Source organism: Giraffa tippelskirchi, chromosome 4 (genome assembly GCF_054371585.1).
Source record: "Giraffa tippelskirchi isolate mGirTip1 chromosome 4, T2T-mGirTip1v1.2.pri, whole genome shotgun sequence".
Lineage (NCBI taxonomy): Eukaryota > Metazoa > Chordata > Mammalia > Artiodactyla > Giraffidae > Giraffa > Giraffa tippelskirchi.
The window spans coordinates 128,331,354-128,348,613 of NC_137278.1; the positions used below are offsets into that span (position 1 = coordinate 128,331,354).

The 17,260-nt window shown below is 38.5% G+C and overlaps 1 protein-coding gene and 1 non-coding gene across 5 annotated transcripts in view; both read right to left on the reverse strand.

Annotated features, from left to right (window-relative positions):
- Nucleotides 1-1,174: 1,174 nt before the first annotated feature.
- SP1 (Sp1 transcription factor) overlaps nt 1,175-17,260 on the reverse strand; it is a 33,049-nt gene continuing 16,963 nt past the window's right edge. For all 4 annotated transcript variants that reach the window (XM_081596015.1, XM_081596017.1, XM_081596018.1 and 1 more), the window contains exons 4-6: nt 5,600-5,768; nt 2,282-2,481; nt 1,175-1,889 (exon numbers count right to left, since the gene is read on the reverse strand). In XM_081596015.1, coding sequence (XP_081452141.1) covers nt 1,576-1,889; nt 2,282-2,481; nt 5,600-5,768 — 683 coding nt within the window. In that variant the 3' untranslated portion in view covers nt 1,175-1,575. The remainder of the gene's footprint in view (nt 1,890-2,281; nt 2,482-5,599; nt 5,769-17,260) is intronic.
- On the reverse strand, nt 6,868-6,940 carry TRNAR-UCU (transfer RNA arginine (anticodon UCU)). Its single transcript has one exon. It is a non-coding gene; the product is annotated as a tRNA-Arg (tRNA).

The window sequence follows — 17,260 nt, forward strand, 5'->3', positions numbered from 1 at the left end:
CAAATGCACTAAGAGTTCCCTGCCGCTATAATTTTTGGATCAGTCTCTTCAGGAATCAGGCCATGGAGAAAAGCAGGATGGTTTCCCCTGGACTCTCCTATAAACCACAGTGGTAAGACAAGATTTCTTTTTGTTCTGGGCTATCATTCCCATGATCATGTGTGCTTCCTTTCCCCTCAGGAATCACCCTAGGGAGAGTTAAGGGAAAAGATCAAAGAACCATTGCCTTGCCACTGATCCATGCTCTGGAGTTCTGCAGAATGGAATTCCAGACAGAGTCACTGGCTGATGCTCCTTAATAACATAATGGGAAAGAAACTACTGGAGATGTTCAAAAGAGGAAGTGTATTTCCTTTCAGAACGTGAACTCAGAAGCCCACACATCAAAGCTTAGAGCTACCTTGGAAGACAGTTGTACAAAGGTCCAAACACTCCACTAACTCCTGAACTGAACTACTTGAGTCACTTCCACTTATGAGCACATCATTTTCCTACTGAAAGCTCCTACCTATTATTTGACCATCTTTTCACAGTTTGGACAAACTGATCCCAGACTATGATTTTCAAAGGGTCTCTTGTACAATTCCATAGAAAGACTTCTGATTCCTGATGCTTAGAGCAGCTAATGAAGAGAGAGGTGCCTTTGACTCTCCAGCACCAAAAGGGTGCCTGCGTCAGTAGTATTTTGAACACTCTCTTCACAGCTACCCCAAGCATTCGCCTGAGCTTCAAGGCTTCTCCATTCTGCTGCTGGGACTAAGGACTTTATAAAAAAATGACAGAAGTGCCTCATCCAGGGACCACTACCAAAAACAAAACATGAAGTGACCAGGGGAGAGAAGGGGAGACAGAAAGCGCTGAGTCAAGGAAAGAGTGCAAGAAGCTGATCCCAAATTAAAAGACAAAATTAAGAAAGGAAAACATTATGTATGTATATATAAACTAAAAGCAGAGCATATAAATGCTTAATCTGGTGGGAAGCCAAGACAACATCTATAGAAAATCTTGATGTGTCACAACAAGGCTCAGCCATAAGGAAATAAGGCAATATAAAAAAAATGACCAAGGTATTTTGGTCACAGAATGGTCTCCTTCCTCCTCCCAGCCAACCCCTGCAAATGCATCTCTATATATCTTTTATATATATATATATATATATATAATATAGAATCTGTTTTTGTTAAAAAGTATTTCAATGATCATATATATTTATCAAGGCATGATGGCTTTAGGAAAGGGGGGGGATCCATCATGGGGGAGCTGAGAAGGGAAATGCAGGAAGGGGAGGCTGGGGTAAGAAGTGTTAAGAAACTGTTTGGGGTCAAACAAATGCTCATCAAAGGTGGCACCAACAGAATTTTCACTATGTTTCCCACTTCAAGAAGGTACTGATGATATAGGTGGGTGCCAGGACCCCATCTCTTCTTTTGTATCCCACCCCCAATTCTTCCCACCACCATGCATTTTTAATGCCTCATGGCTCGCTCTCCCACACGTCTCTTGGACCCATGCTACCTTGCATCCCAGGGTTGATGGGTATGGCCCAAATACGTCTCTGGCCCCAGGTGCCTGATCTCAGAAGCCATTGCCACTGATATTAATGGACTGCAGATCTGCCACCTGCATGACATTGATGCCACTGTTGGCAAGACGGGCAATACCCTCTGGACAAATGGCCTCCATGGCTACCATGTTGGTGGTAATAAGGGCTGAAGGGGTGGCAGTACCACTGCCTTCTGAACCTGCCCCACTGTCCAGGGGCAAAGTGCCCACACTCAGGGCTACACCCGGGCCTCCTTTCTTATTCTGGTGGGTCTTGATATGCTTTGACAGGTGGTCACTCCTCATGAAGCGCTTGGGACACTCAGGGCAGGCAAATTTCTTCTCACCTAGGTAAAGGAAGAGTAAGAAGATGAGAAAATCACATCTTAGGAAGTAGGGGTACCTTGTTCAGTTCATTCCCTTCAAACTATATTAGGCAGAATAAGGCTAATTTTAAAAGGTGATTAAAAACAAGAAAATTCTGGTGATTATCTTTTGGGGGAACAAAAAAAGTAAAGATTAGAGAGTCCTCAGAAAGGAAGAAGTATAGCAGAAAAGTAAGATAGGACCTTGAAAACATTTCTTTCTTAAGGGTTTTCAGATTAACTCTAATGCCATTTATGATCCATACATTCAATTTCAAACGTAAGTTGCTCAGAAATTTTAGTTACTTCCAAGGTATATTTTGTCTTTTCATTCTGGTCCATTACTACCTCTCCCTTCCCAAGTTCCTGCTCACCTGTGTGTGTGCGTTTGTGCCTCTGTAACTCATCTGAACGTGTGAAGCGTTTCCCACAGAATGACCAGGTACACATGAAAGGCCTCTCGCCTGTATGCCAGCGCAAGTGTGCCCGTAGGTGTGAGGTCTTGCCATATACTTTGCCACAGCCTTGCATGTGACAAATGTGCTGTTTCTTCTTGCCAGGATCCCCAGAGCCCCTGGAAGTGAAAACACAATTATTCTTTTAGAATAATTATTCATTTTAGAGACAAAAATTAAAGAGTCATAAGTATCCATAGTAATTACTGGACCCACTCAAAACTAATCCAAGGTTTTATTAAAAAAAAAAAAAAAAAGGAATCTGCCTGTCAACTCAGGAGACATAGGTTTGATGCCTGTTCCAGAAAGATCCCACATGCCACGGAGCAACCAAGTCCATGTGCCACAACTACTGAGCCTGTGCTCTAGAGCCCAGGAGTTGCAACTATTGAAGTCTGCGGGCCCTAGAGCCCGGGCTCTGCAACAAGAGAAGCCACTGCAATGAGAAGCCAATGCACCACAACGAAGAGTAGCCCCCAATCACCACAACAAAAGAAAGCCCACAGAGCAACAAAGACCTAGTGTAGCCATAAATAAACAAATAAACATCAAAATGTGCACTTAGATATGTGCAGTTTATAAAAAGAAAAAAGACTTCTCAACACACACACACACATAAATGCCTTCATTTTATTTTTTAAATTTGTTTATGGCGTGTGAGATCTCAGTCCCTGGATCAGGGACCGAACTTGTGCCCTCTGCAGTGGAAATGCAGAGTCTTAACTACTGGACCACCAGGGAATTCCCAAAAGCCTTCACTTTTAGTGTCAGAAGCTAAATCTTTATAGTCAATTCTGATGTGTGATGTCATTTTCCAGGTGACTTGTGAAATCTATGAGGCATTTTCCTGTATTTTTCTGGACATTAAGTCTCAATACACACATTTTCCATGGGAACCACTGTAAATATGAATGTGGTGATATGAATGTGATGTGGTGATATTTTTGACTGGGAACTTATTTAGTGAACAAAGGGTCTCTTCTTTAAGCACTTGGTGGAGAACTTTAAAACATAATATTACAACTACAAAGCTTTCCTTTCTCCAAAACAAAGGTCAAGAGCCAAAAGGTAAAGATTAAAAGCTGGAAAGCTAGAGTAATATGAGACACATCAGTGGAAGAAGAAGGGATGGAAAAAAGTTAAAAGAGGGGAAATAAGGACCATAACTAATTCAAGGTATGTAAAAAAAAAAAAAAAAAATTCCCTATATGGAGCAAATCCTAAGCTCCTCTCAGGAAATCAGTTCTGAAATGTTTTTGCCAAACCAATTTGTACCATGTGTGATCCATTAGTGGGCACTATGGAGATTTCCAAAAGAGATTTGCTTTGGGTTTTAACAGCACACATTAGCAGAGGACCAGGAAAAAAAACATAACAGAAATGAAATCACACTTAGGTGTAAATCACAGAATTTCTTTCAAAAACTTGAATCCACTTGAAGCTTTGTGAGAGGGAAACTCTACCACACTCAAGAGTTTTTTTTCCCCCTTTTAATTAATTTGGAGGGGGGCGGTGCTGTGCAGCATGTAGGATCTTAGTTTCCCGACCAGGGATTGAACCCATGCTCCCTACAATGTAAGTGAGGAATCTGAACCACTGGACCACCTGGGAAGTCCATGTACTCAAGTGTTTTTGATTCAAATTTTTCCCATAATGTAGAGTAAGCTACAAAGAATTCAAATTGTTTTTTGTTTTGGTACATTTCTTATTTTTGTGCTTATTTTTTCTCTTAAGTTCTTTTTTTTTAAGATTTTTTTAATTGGTGAGGGTACACTTGAGAGGACTGTCATTGGATAAAGGACAGAAAGTACAAGTGAAGTCACTCATTCGTGTCCGACTCTTTGCAACTCCATGGACTGTAGCCTAACAGGCTCCTCTGTCCATACGATTTTCCAGGCAAGAATACTAGAGTGGGGTGCCATTTCCTTCTCCATTAAGTTCTTTTTTAAAAAAATTTTAATTTCTTTACTTTTGGCTGTGCTGGCTCTTCATTGCTGTGTGGAGGTTCTCTAGCTGCAATGAGCAGGGGCTACTCCCTGGCTGCAGTGGTTTTTCTTATTGCAGGGCATGCGGTTCAAGGCTCAATAGTTGTGGCACCCGAGCTTAGTTGCTCTGCAGCATGTGGGATCTGCCCAGATCAGGGATTGAACCCGTGTCTCCTGCATTGGCAGGCAGATCCTTTACCACTGAGCCACAAGGGAAACTGTGCTTATTATTAGTATTTTTCTAGTATTTATTTATTTATTCAGCTGTGTCAGGTCTTAGTTGCAGCATGTAGGATCTTTCATTGTGACCCATGGACTCTCTAGTTGTAGCGTGTAAGTACAGTTGCTCTGCAGCGCGTGGACTCTCTAGCTGTAGCGTGTAAGCATAGTTGCTTGGCAGCATGTGGACTCTCTAGTTGTAATGTGTAAGGATAGTTGTTCGGCAGCACGTGAGACCTTAGTTACCTGACCAGGAATCAAGCTGAGGCCCCTGCACTGCAAGGCAGATTCTTAACCACTGGATCACCAGGCAAGTTCCCTGTGCTTATTTTTAATGGGGCAAAACTTTAACAGACTTTTTTCAAAGGCAATTAAAAACCTATATGACTTTCTATTCTCTTTCAAAGTGACTTGAAGAAAAAGGAAATAACCTGGAACTCTTCAGAGATAATATTGTATAGCCAATACACTAATGTGAAAATCTATCAGAAGTCTGTTTTGTAGGAGATATTAGATTATTTGATTGAAGAATTTTCTACCCAGAGTAAGTAGTTTTATCTATTTTTGGGGGGGGGGGGGGAAGAAACTCATGATTTTCACACAGTCACTGTAAAATAATCATTACAGTAGGTGTGTTTCTGTTTCTTTGCCAGGCTGTTTTATAAGCTATCTTGTTAAAACCATCTCACCAATAGAATTTTTTTAAAGAGTAAAACAAACAAACAAACAAACATCTCAAAACAGACATAAAGTAACAATCATTTGACCATTTGACCCATCTGACTTCCTTGTCTCTAACAGAAGGCAGGCATCTCTGAAGGTCCAAGGTCTAAGAGTTGATGAAAAGGAACAGAGTTGGAACCAAGACCACATATGACCTAACCAAATGTACTGTACTACCTCTGATCCCTGTGTAACCCTGCCAAGTCTTAAAGTTAAAACAAACAAACAAACAAAACCTATTTATTTTTACCTCCTAATCTATTAATTTTTCATCCTTATACTCTTAAAGAGACCGGCTGAATCAACTTACCTTCCTTCACTATCTTTACAGTAGGGGCAGGTGCATGCTTCCCGCCGGGTCCTCCGACCAGCTTGGGGTTGGGGATCTGGGCTGTTCTCTCCTTCCTCTCCACCTGTTGGGTCATCATGGATTCCATCACCACCAGCCCCATGGAGGCCAAGCTGAGCCCCATGATCACCTGAAATTAAGAGAGTAAAAGGGTGAAGGTGGGAAGGTCATCATAGCCACAGGTATCTCAGTGACACTTGACTTTTACAGCACCATTTCTTCAAAACTTTGAAGTCACCTTCACTGATACTGCCTATACTTGAAATCTCAAAAATCAGCACTGCAGAGACAAAGAAACAATAAGTATATGAAAACATGCTCATTCTCAAATTTTAAAACACAATTCTATTTGACTTTTATGATTGTTCTAACCTACCAGGTTACAGAAGTTAAAACTCTAACAATGCACAGCACCGGCAAAGATACAGGGCTTCCCAGATGGCTCAGTGGCAGGTGGTGATAAATTAGTGCAACCTTTTTTTTTGGGGGGTGGGCGGTGGGCGGGGGGTGTGCCTGAGCTGTGTAGCTTGAATCTTAGTTTCCCAACCAGGGACCGAACTTGCGCCCTTGGCAGTCAAAGTCCAGAGTCCTAAGCACTGGACTGCCAGGGAACTCCCTGGATGATGTTTCTGAAGGCCAGTTTGGCAAATATCATTAAAAATTTAAGTGCACATCTTCAAAGAAATTTCACTTTCAATCACAATGTCCTATGGATATATTCATAAGAACACAAACATACATGACAGTAAAGTTTCCTGTAGCCTTATAACAAAAAACTGGAAAAAATCAAAATGTACACCACTGCTGAACTAGTTAAGTGTAATACTTTAGCTCTGGGAATGAAGAAGAGACTTGTTGTACCTCTTTTTATAACAGTATGTAACTTTATCTCATTGCACTATATATGCATTAAAACAATGAGATAAAGTTACATACTGTTATAGAAAGAGGTACAACAAATCTCTTCTTCATTCCCAGAGCTAAAGTATTATGGAACCAACAAAATGGAAGTGACTAAAAATAAGACTTTAAGGGTTCTAAACTAGAAACTATTCAAAACCAGAAAGGGGAAACTTCCTGAAATGAGCAAAAAAATGTTCTGAATATTCAGCAGGAAACAGTACATGCATATTATAAATTTTGACACACAGAGAAAAGGAAAGAGCTGAGGTCTAAGTTAATTCTTTTTCTTTTTTTTTGGCCATGCGGAGCAGCATGTGGGATCTTAGTTCCCTAGCCAGGGATCGAACCCGAGCCCCCTGCAGCAGAAGTACAGAGTCTTAACCACTAGACCACCAGGAAAGTCCTCAAAGTTAATTCTGTGTAGCTAGCTATATACATGCCAGGAAGGTTTTGGTTTGGGATTAGATGCTTTACAGAATGCTACAAAACAGAAGAAAACACCACACATACATTCTGTTACTTGATGTCATTTCCTTTTAAAGATAAATTTGTCTTAAATTCACTATAATTTCTCTCCTGGTAAAATTAAAAGAGATAAATTCTACAAAGTTCCAGGACAGTGTTTTTCAAGCTTTTCAAACTTGCAACACACAGTAAAAATATATGTATTTGACAATGTAATCTACTACATATATATATAACTGAAACAATAGTTTCACAAAAGTGCCTATCCTTATGCTAAGCAGTGTATTCTGAAATTTTCTAGACTCTGTTTTTTTTTCCTTAATGCTGGTCATGACCCAGTATATTGATTTTATGAGTTACTAATGGGTCACATTTGACATTTTCAAACACTGCTCTAGGCCAACAGACAGAAGCCATGGTTTAAAGGAATATCTAACATTCTTCTCCTGCTTTCAAATCTACTATCAATAAGCATTCACCTATGAAAGCATGTAAATAAGTTAAAAACTCTATATCCATACTTAAGATTCTAATAAATGGAGAGTGTTGAATTGGCCTGCTTTATCTATTTTATAAACAAGGAAACTAAATAAATGGGGTAGAAACTAAATAAATAAACATCTAGAAACCTAGGCTCTTGCCTTCTGTACCTCATTTCAACTCTTTTCAGCTAATCAACACAATTCTGAGTCACAGGACCTCATGAGCAGCCCTCCCCCGTGCTTTGTTTCTCACTCTACCACCTCTTAGCACCAGCTTCTCATATTAAAATCAATTTAACTTGAATATTTTGAGATTTCCATGATACTGGCAGAGTGAAAACCGGGAAGTACTGGAGCACAGGTTAAGAACCAGTTGAGAAGTAAGACAGACCCTAGATATGAGTCCCTGCTCTATGATTTGATTAGCTTTTTTGGTAATTATCAAATAACTTCTCTAGTTATCAATTTCCCCATCAGTAAAATTGGGATGAAATATTATCAATCTCATAAAGTTACTGTGAAAAACAAATATGGAAGATGCTGAACATAACGTAGGAAACACTGTGCTGTCACACAGCAAACATTCAATACATTGCATCTATTACTATTAGGAAAATACCTTGTGGAAAAAACACAGTGAGAAATCACAGAACAAGATACACCAATATTTTCATTCTGCTTAAAAATTATGTGCGGCCAAGTGGAAACTCCCCCTAGTGGGCATGGAGAATTTATCTTTTAAAATAAGCCCTAATAGCTCAGCAGATAAGGTAGGATGCTACTTAGTATTGCCAATGGTTACCTACCAAAAATTACCTTCAGAAGAGAAATTTATAAAACTGTAGATCCGACTATCTATAATAGGTCTTTAGAAACAAGATAAAATTGTGGTACATATAAGCAAATCATCTTCTTTGATCTATTTTTCAAGCTAAACTAACTCCATTAAAATTTGAGAAGCAACTTATCAATCTCAAAATTCTCCCTTGCCCCAGTCAATTCGAAAGAAGCAAACCCTTCTCCATTTTATTGAAACATAAGAATAATATACTTAGATATCAGAACTACTAAAACTAAATCTCTAACCTCTTTCAATTCTTACAAAATGGACAGTCAAAAATTAATATCCTCCTGGACCCCCACGATGATTTCAAATTTTTTCAAACTAAGAAAACTGAGAATGGGGTTAGATAGAATGAACAATTTTTAATTTCATTTAACAAAAAGAAGGGATAAAATGTTAAAGTATCAACATCAGACCAGAATCTGTTTCCTGCCTCTTTTAATAACAGTTTTAGAATAAGAACAGTTTTATCTTAAAATGTGGTACTGGTTAGGCAATGAAATAAATTAAAGATTTTCCTTTCCATGATTAAAATAACTAGTAAACCAAAGGCACAGCTTAATGACAGTCTTGCCCAACTCAGTGGTTGCCTCTAGCATCAGTTTCTGAAATAGCCACGGCAGTTACGCACTTTTTTAGTTTCCTCAAAGTAAAGAAGTGTGCTGAAGTTATGAACCTTCAAGACCACCACATGGCTAGTCAAACACCCTATTCTTCTCTGAGAAAAAAACTCAGGTAACACTAAAATAAGATGAAATAAGAACCTTCTCAATAATTTTCAAAAAGGAGGTTCCCATACACTTCCTTATTTATCTGCTTTCTGAAATGACTTTGCGAACACTGTGTTCTTTAATTCATTAAGTATTAATACAGTAAGACTAAACTTTAGAACTATACCTAGATTAAGCACACACTGGGTTTTCTCAATGTTTCATTTTACACAACAGATTTAACTCAAAGAAGAATATCTCAGACCACAAAATGTTTGTGTGTTTTCAGCTATGCTGAAACAGAATACTGGTAACAATACATGAGGAACAAGTATCCAGAACACGGCTCCAAATCAAGAAATAAAAACCTCCACAGTGTAGGATTTCCCTGGTGGTGCCGTGTATAGGAATCCATTTGCCAGTGCAGGGCACATGGGTTCGACCCCTGGTCTGGAAAGACCCCACGTGCTACAGAGCAACGAAGCCAGTGTGCCACAGCTACTGAGCCTGTGTGCTGCAACTACAGAAGCCCAAGCGCAGCGATAAAGAGCAGCCCCCACTCCACGCAACTAGAGAAAGCCTCAGCGCAGCAACAAAGACCCAGTGCAGCCAAAAATAAACAAATGAAAATTTTAAAAAGAATAAAAAATGGGCACTAGAAATTTAATTTTCTTCTGTTCCAGAATGCAAGCTCTTGCTAATTCATCAGTAAGTTATGCTCTATAAAAATTCACATATATATATATATCTTGCTTCTAAACTTACTTAATTACACATTAAATATTTCCTGTTACTTAATCATCACAGCATATTTTATGCCCATAGACATATATAAACGATAATTTATAGGGTTTTCTTTATACAAACTTCCTTAAGACCTTATCCGTATAATACCACGTGGACTCCCTAAAGGCAATCTGTAGAAATGTTTATCAATTATTTACTGTCTACTGATCCAGGTACTACACTCAGCTCTGAAGATTCAAAGAAATAGTTTTCACTGTGGAAGAGCTTGTAGTTCACTAGAGAAGAGAAAAACAGATAATTTCAAAATAACGATATAAACCTTATACTAAAAGCCATTCAAGGATTTTACAGAACTGAAAAGGGTAATTTCTCCAGTCTAGAATTTCAGAGAAGGCTTGTTTCCTAAAAGAACCGAGATTTGGGCCAAACTTCAAAAAATGCATAGGAGTTAGCCAAGTGAAGAATGTTGGCAAGGGAAGGGTAATTCCAGGCAAAGGGAAGACTATGAGCAGCATAAAGGAATGTAGTGGAGTGTGGGATGATGGTGGAGTAGAGGGAGGATGTAGGTGAAGAGATGAACTTCAAAACAGATGATATTATTAGATGCAAGACAGATATTTAAATGACTGGGTTTTTTTAAAGGTGATGGTAGAGAGAATATGGATAGATAAGCACTTCCATACATCAGCCAGGGAAACAGCATGGTGTGTGCAGGGCACATTGGCAATTCAGGGCATGTCTTTAAGATGTAACTAATATTTAACCCAACAAATAAGGACATGTGCCAGATACTATATTAAGCTCTGGAGAGAGTTAGATATAATCCCGGCCACTGCAGAGCTTCCCAGCTTCATTATCTCACTTGGGAAGACACAAAATGAAACCAACAAGTATAATATCTGTCCTATAATTTGTATAATAAAGTGATAATAAAACACCTATTAAGAGAAGCATTAGAGTTGGGAGGGAGAGCATTAGAAGGAAAAAAAATGGAATATACTGGCTATTTCATTTGATACTAATGAAAGGTAAAAAAAATAATAATAATGAGAGATAATAAAAGTCTAAAGTAGGGCAGTGCTTCAAGTAAAGAAAACGGCATGGGTAAAAAAGTATTTAGGATTAATGGGACTTCCCGAATGGTCCAGTGATTAAGAATCCACCTTCCAATGTGAGGGACGCTGGTTTGATCCCTGGTGGAGGAGCTAAGATCCCACATGCCGGAGAACAACTAAGCCTGCACACCGCAACAAAGACCCAGCACAGCCAACAACAACAATTTATTTGGGGAAAGGTCAGAGTACATAAAAATGCTCATCACTGAAAAAAATCCAACTATGGAAAATGTCAGGCTTCCCAGGTGGCGCTAGTGGTAAAGAACCTGCCTGCCAATGCAGAAGACCTGATCCCTGGGATGCGAAGATCCCCTGGAGGAGGAAATGGCAACCCACTCCAGTATTCTCGCCTGGAGAATCCCATGGACAGAGGAGCCTGGCAGGCTGCAGTCCACAGGGTTGCAAAGAGTAAGACATGACTTGGCAACTTAGCAAACACATGGAAAGAGGCATTTGAAGAGACATTCATCAAATGATTTACAACAGCAATACAAGAAATGGATTAAAATGTAAATAAACTGTTCAAGTAACCAGATGGACTACTAGGCAGTCAGCAAAATTATGATTAATTGAACAACTCATAATAAATGCTTATGCTATATTATCCTTTAATGATAGGGCTATATTACAACAACCTAGAAAAAATGCTTATGCTACATTATTACTGAACAAACCAAGAAACACATTACAGGCATACTAAGAAAGTTATGCTAAAGAAACACATACATTAAAATTTATATCAAGTAGAGCAATTTGGTCACACCAAATCGGTGACTGCAATGGGCACTGTTACTAGTTTTGTTTTTTCCCTTTCTCTTTCTCATATTTTCTATAGTATAATTTTCTAACTTTTATCATTAAAAACACCTACACAGCAGAAAAAAAATTAGTCTGGGCATCTTCCCATTTTTTGGCATATTAACAGTGTTCAGAAAGTATGAAGATAATTCCTTAGTGAAAGTAAAAGTCGCTCAGTCCTGACTCTTTGTGACCCATGGACTGACTATACATTCAATGGAAATCTCCAGGCCAGAATACTTGAGTGGGTAGGCGTTCCCTTCCCCAGGGGATCTTCCCAACCCACTGATTGAACCCAGGTCTCCTGTATTACAGGCAGACTCTTTACCAGCTGAGCCATTAGAGAAGCCCCAGAATACTGGGGTGGGTAGCCTATCCGTTCTCCAGGGGATCTTCCCGACCCAGAAATTGAACCAGGGTCTCCTGCATTGCAGGCGGAGTCTTTACCAGCTGAGCTACCAGGGAAGCCCTTAATTCCTTAAGTACCAGGCAATCTACACAAAGATGGCAAAGGCTTTCACCAGTAGGTGACACTGTAACTAAGTGATAGATGTTTTAAAAGCCCACCCTCCAAGGGCAGAGGTTTAAGAAGAAACAAAGATGGGCATGGATGTGCAGTATATGCACAAATTTGAAATGCAACCATTTAAAGAACTACAATACAGATGTCTCTCCATCAACCACCATGATTCCAAAGCTACATATTTCCCTATTTTTCACCTCCAAGAAAACTAAGGAAAATTTGATTATTAGTAAAACACTGAAGTTCTTGTAAATTCCAAGACTTTCATCTACTTCCCATCTCTGTCAACATCATTTCATAGTGAAAACTGTTTTTTAAGACAAAGAAATGAACAAGAATTGTCTTATCTTTCCTCCCAGCTCTCACCACACTGATATCCTGGGAAAGGGGATTCACTTTAACATCCCTCCCAAACTAATTATAATTACTTTTATTCAGATTGTTATGATTAAAAATTCATTTAGGGAACTCCCTGGTGGTCCAGTGGCTAAGACTCTGAGTTCCCAATGCAGGGCACCCAGGTTCCATTCCTGGTCAGGGAACTAGATCCATATGCTGTATCTAAGAGTTTGCATATCTCAACCAACAGTCTGAATACTGCAACTAAAGATCCTGCATGCCTCAATGAAGATGGAAGATCAAAAATGCGGAGTGCTGCAATGAAGACTTGCAATAGCCAAGTAAACAAATTTAAAAATGAAATAAAATTCATTCAAATATATATTAATATATACCAGAGGAAAGCTGTGGAGGAGGAACATAAAGGTTAAGAGAACAAAGTCAGGAATTCCCTGGAGATCAGGGGTTAGGACTCTGTACTGTCACTGCTCAGGGCCCAGGTTCACTCCCTGGTCAAAGAACTGCAAGCGGTGCGGCATGGTGAAAAAAAATTAAGACACACTTTAGATGAACTGACGGTCCAGTGGTTAAGACCTCACACTTCCAATGCAGGGGGCAACAGGTTCAATCCCTAGTCAGGGACCTAAGATCCCACACAACAAGCAGTAGAGTCAAAAAAAAAAAAAACCAAAAAAACAGATGAATACAATTAATTCTAACTAACTGTTCATATTCAACAACTGACATTTTAAATTACTCAGAGCCTCTGATGATTAAAATTAATAAGGGCCATTACATGCACTATAATGCACTATAATGGTATAACTGGACAAACCTAGGTATGACTCCTGGTTTCATCACTTTCTGCCAAGGAACTTCTCTGAGCCTTCACTGGCAAAAAGGATATTGAGATAACCGCTAACATTACCTAGCACTGTTCCTGGCACTTAGGAAGTGCTCAATAAATCACCATATATTAAGAAAATGAAAGAAAGGTTAAGTGTGAATTTTAATGTTTTCCTCCCATCTATACATGTACCCTTACTATCCACAGTATGTTCTTTTGAATTTATCTAAGGGAGTTAGAACATCAAATTCAATCATTAGTGTTTAAAATAGCAACAATAAAATACTGTAAAGCAAAGAATAAAATGCATACTAATCTAACATTTTGTTTCTACTGACTGGATTTACCACTGAAAAAAGATAATCATATTGAAGTCTTCAAATTATACGTAATTCATTAATTACAACTAAAAATCACTTGGGGTTGATTAGTAATGAAAAAATAACTATTCTGAACGTACAGTATAGTTTTGAAAAGAAAAAGTGTGGATAAAATTTCATGTTTTCAGAAAATTTCCTAGATAAAATATAGCAAGGAGATGCTGTGTGATGATAAAAGCATGAAAGAACGCTGAAGCAAAGCAGAGATACACACAGTAAAGAGAAGTACACCTCATACTCAAATATCCTAGAGGCTCTCGGTAACAAGACCAAATTAATTTCTCTAGAGGGTCCTGAAGAAAAATTAATAATAGTAGCTATCTACCAAGATCCCCTGGAGAAGGAAATGGCAACCCACTATAGTATTCTTGCCTGGGAAATCCCATGGACAGAGAAGCCTGGGGGCTACAGTTCATAGTGTTACAAAAGAGTGGGACACAATGTAGCAACTACACCACCACCACCATGCTCTAATAAAATTCTTTTTTTAAAACTTTTTATTTTATACTGGAGTATAGTTGATTAACAATGTTGTGACAGTTTCAGGTGTACAGCAAAGTGATACAGTTTACATATACATGTATCTATTCTTTTTCAAATTCTTCTCCTATTTAGATTGTTACATAATATTGAGCAAAGTTCTCTATGCTATAGAGTAGGTCCTTGTTGGTTATTTATTATTTATTTATTTATTTATTTATTTTTAGTTCTACCAGTTTATTGCTACCAACCCATCTCCCTCCACCCTCATGCACGCGTGCTCAGTCGTGTAACCCCATGGACTGCAGCCCACCAGGCTCCTCTGTCCATGGACTTTTCCAGGCAAGAATACTGGAGTGGGTTGCCATTTCCTTCTCCATGGTTATTTATTTTTTTTGGCTGTGCCACATGGCAAGTGGGAACTTAGTTCCCTGACCAGGGATTGAACTCACAGCCTCTGCAATGGAAATGCAGTCTTAACCACTGGATCACCAAGGATGTCCTTGGTTATCTATTTTAAATACAGCAGTGTGGGACTTCCCTGGTGGCGTAGTGGGTAAGAACCCACCTGCCAATGAAGGGGACATGGGTTTGATCCCTGGTACGGGAGGGAAGATTCCACATGCTGCAGAGCAACTAACCCATGTACCACAACTATTGAGCTCAAGCTCTAGGGCCCACAAGCCACAACTACTGAAGTCCACATGCTGCAACTACTGACACCCGTGTGCCTAGAGCCTGTGCTCTGCAACAAGAGAAGACACCACAATGAGAAGCTTGTGCACCACAACTAGAGAGTAGCACCTGTTCTTAGCAACTAGAGAAAAGCCCACATGCAGACAGTGAAGACCCGGCACAACCAAAAATAACAAGTAAATTATAAAATAAATAAATAGAGCAATGTGTACATGTCAATCCTGAACTACCCAACAATCCCTTCCCCCACCCTTCTCCCCTGTGAATAAGATTCTTAAAAATATAAGTAGAATAGTAATAATAAAGTACTATTAACAGTGGTGGTGGGGGTCATTTAGTCACTTAGTCGTGTCTGACTCTCTGTGACCCCATGGACTGTAGCCCACCAGGCTCCTCTGTCCACGGAATTCTCCAGGCAAGAATACTGGAGTGGGTTGCCATTTCCTTCTCCAAAAAAGCGGGTGAATATATCCAAAATTTTACCATCCCAACAAATTATTATCTTTTTCCATCTTCCCCTCAATTACTATTTATCTGCGCAAATAAGCTTTACAAATTTGTAATCATAATACAGTAGCATTAAGCACAAAAATCTGAACCAATATTAAGAAGTAACTCTTTAGAGGCACTTCCAGGGCAGGGGGTGCGGGCTGGATCCCTGGTCGGGGAATTAATATTCTACATGCTACATGGCACAGCCACCAAAAAAAAGTAACTCCAGATCCATACTATCCTGAGATGCCTGAAGTGAACATGTAAATAGGCACTTACGTGTTGGGGACCTTTTAATGATAGGGCTAAGTTTATGCATGAGTAATACCCACAGTATAATTATGTAACATGATATAGTACAGCTGATATTTTAACACTCCCCCACCATAAACTGCAAGGTAACTTTAATTTTTTTTTAATATTTAATTTTATTTATTTATTTGGCTGTGCTGGGTCTTAGCTGCAGCATGTGGGATCTAGTTCCCCAACCAGGGATTGAACCGAGGTCCCCCGCATTGGGAGTGTAGCATCTTAGCCACTGGGCCACCAAGGGAGTCCCACAAGGTAACTTTTAATATAACTAAATTTCCCTTCGTCTTAATTTGTCCAGATTACCAGATAAATACTAAAAGCAGATAACTCTCATTTATATCTAGTGTTACAGAAACACATTACAGCTTTAAACTGTCAATGACAGTATGAGAAATGGAAAAGAGACAGAAAAGATACTCCATGAAAATATACAGATGCTCATTTATGCATCTTTGTACTCCTTTTCCTAAATGGTTTCCTTCAACTTTTGCTTACTATGGCAATGAATAATTCACATGTATGCATTTTACTTAATATATTTTGAGCTTTCTGTTCTCTGTTCTTTTAATATTGATTCTGTAATGAACCAATCAGCAGACACACTCCTGAGGAGTCTTCTTATTCTAAGAAAATGACTTAAAATGAGAAAACTGTATGCTCTATTACATTCTATATTAAAAATACAGAAATCTTGAAACTACTTGAATATTTAATATGACAAAAGAGAAATAAGCTGTGGCAAACAACTTGATAAAAGTCGTAATTTAAAATCACTCCTCTGAAAGTGAAATATAAAACAAGGATCCCTACTATTGTGACTGTTATTTAACAAGAATGAAATGAGGTGTAAATATTAGCAAGGAGTAGGTAAAATTATTTGTAGATAACATGACAATATACCCGGAAAATCACTAAAAATTACTGAAAGCAATAAGACTGCAATATAGCCATTATAAAATTAACACACATAAACCAATAATTATTGGCTGAATAATACTTCATCAAATGGATATACTACTTTTGTTTACCCACTGGACATTCAGGTTGTCTCCACCTTTCAGCTATTATGAAGAGTGCTGTTATTTCTGTGTGGATGTGTGTTTTCATACATTTCTGTGTGGATGTATGTTTTCATTTCTCTTAGAAATATATCTAGGAATAGAATCGTTCACTTAATAAAATTTTAATCTAAAAAGTATAAACAGTGATGTTCATCACAGCATTACTTGTAACAATGAAATTTTAGGGTGGGAAAAAAGTACATCAGTAGAGTTAAGCATATCCTAGTACTAACATACCATGAAATTTCCATACAATCATTTAAAATGATGATGATATTTATTATTTATGAAAAATGTATATAATATACTGTTCAGTAAAAATAATATTATGAAGCACTGTAAAAAGTATAATACTATTTTAATATTAATAAAACAATATATAGACTTCTTTATAAATTGTACACAAAGGTACAAAAACATGGCTGCAA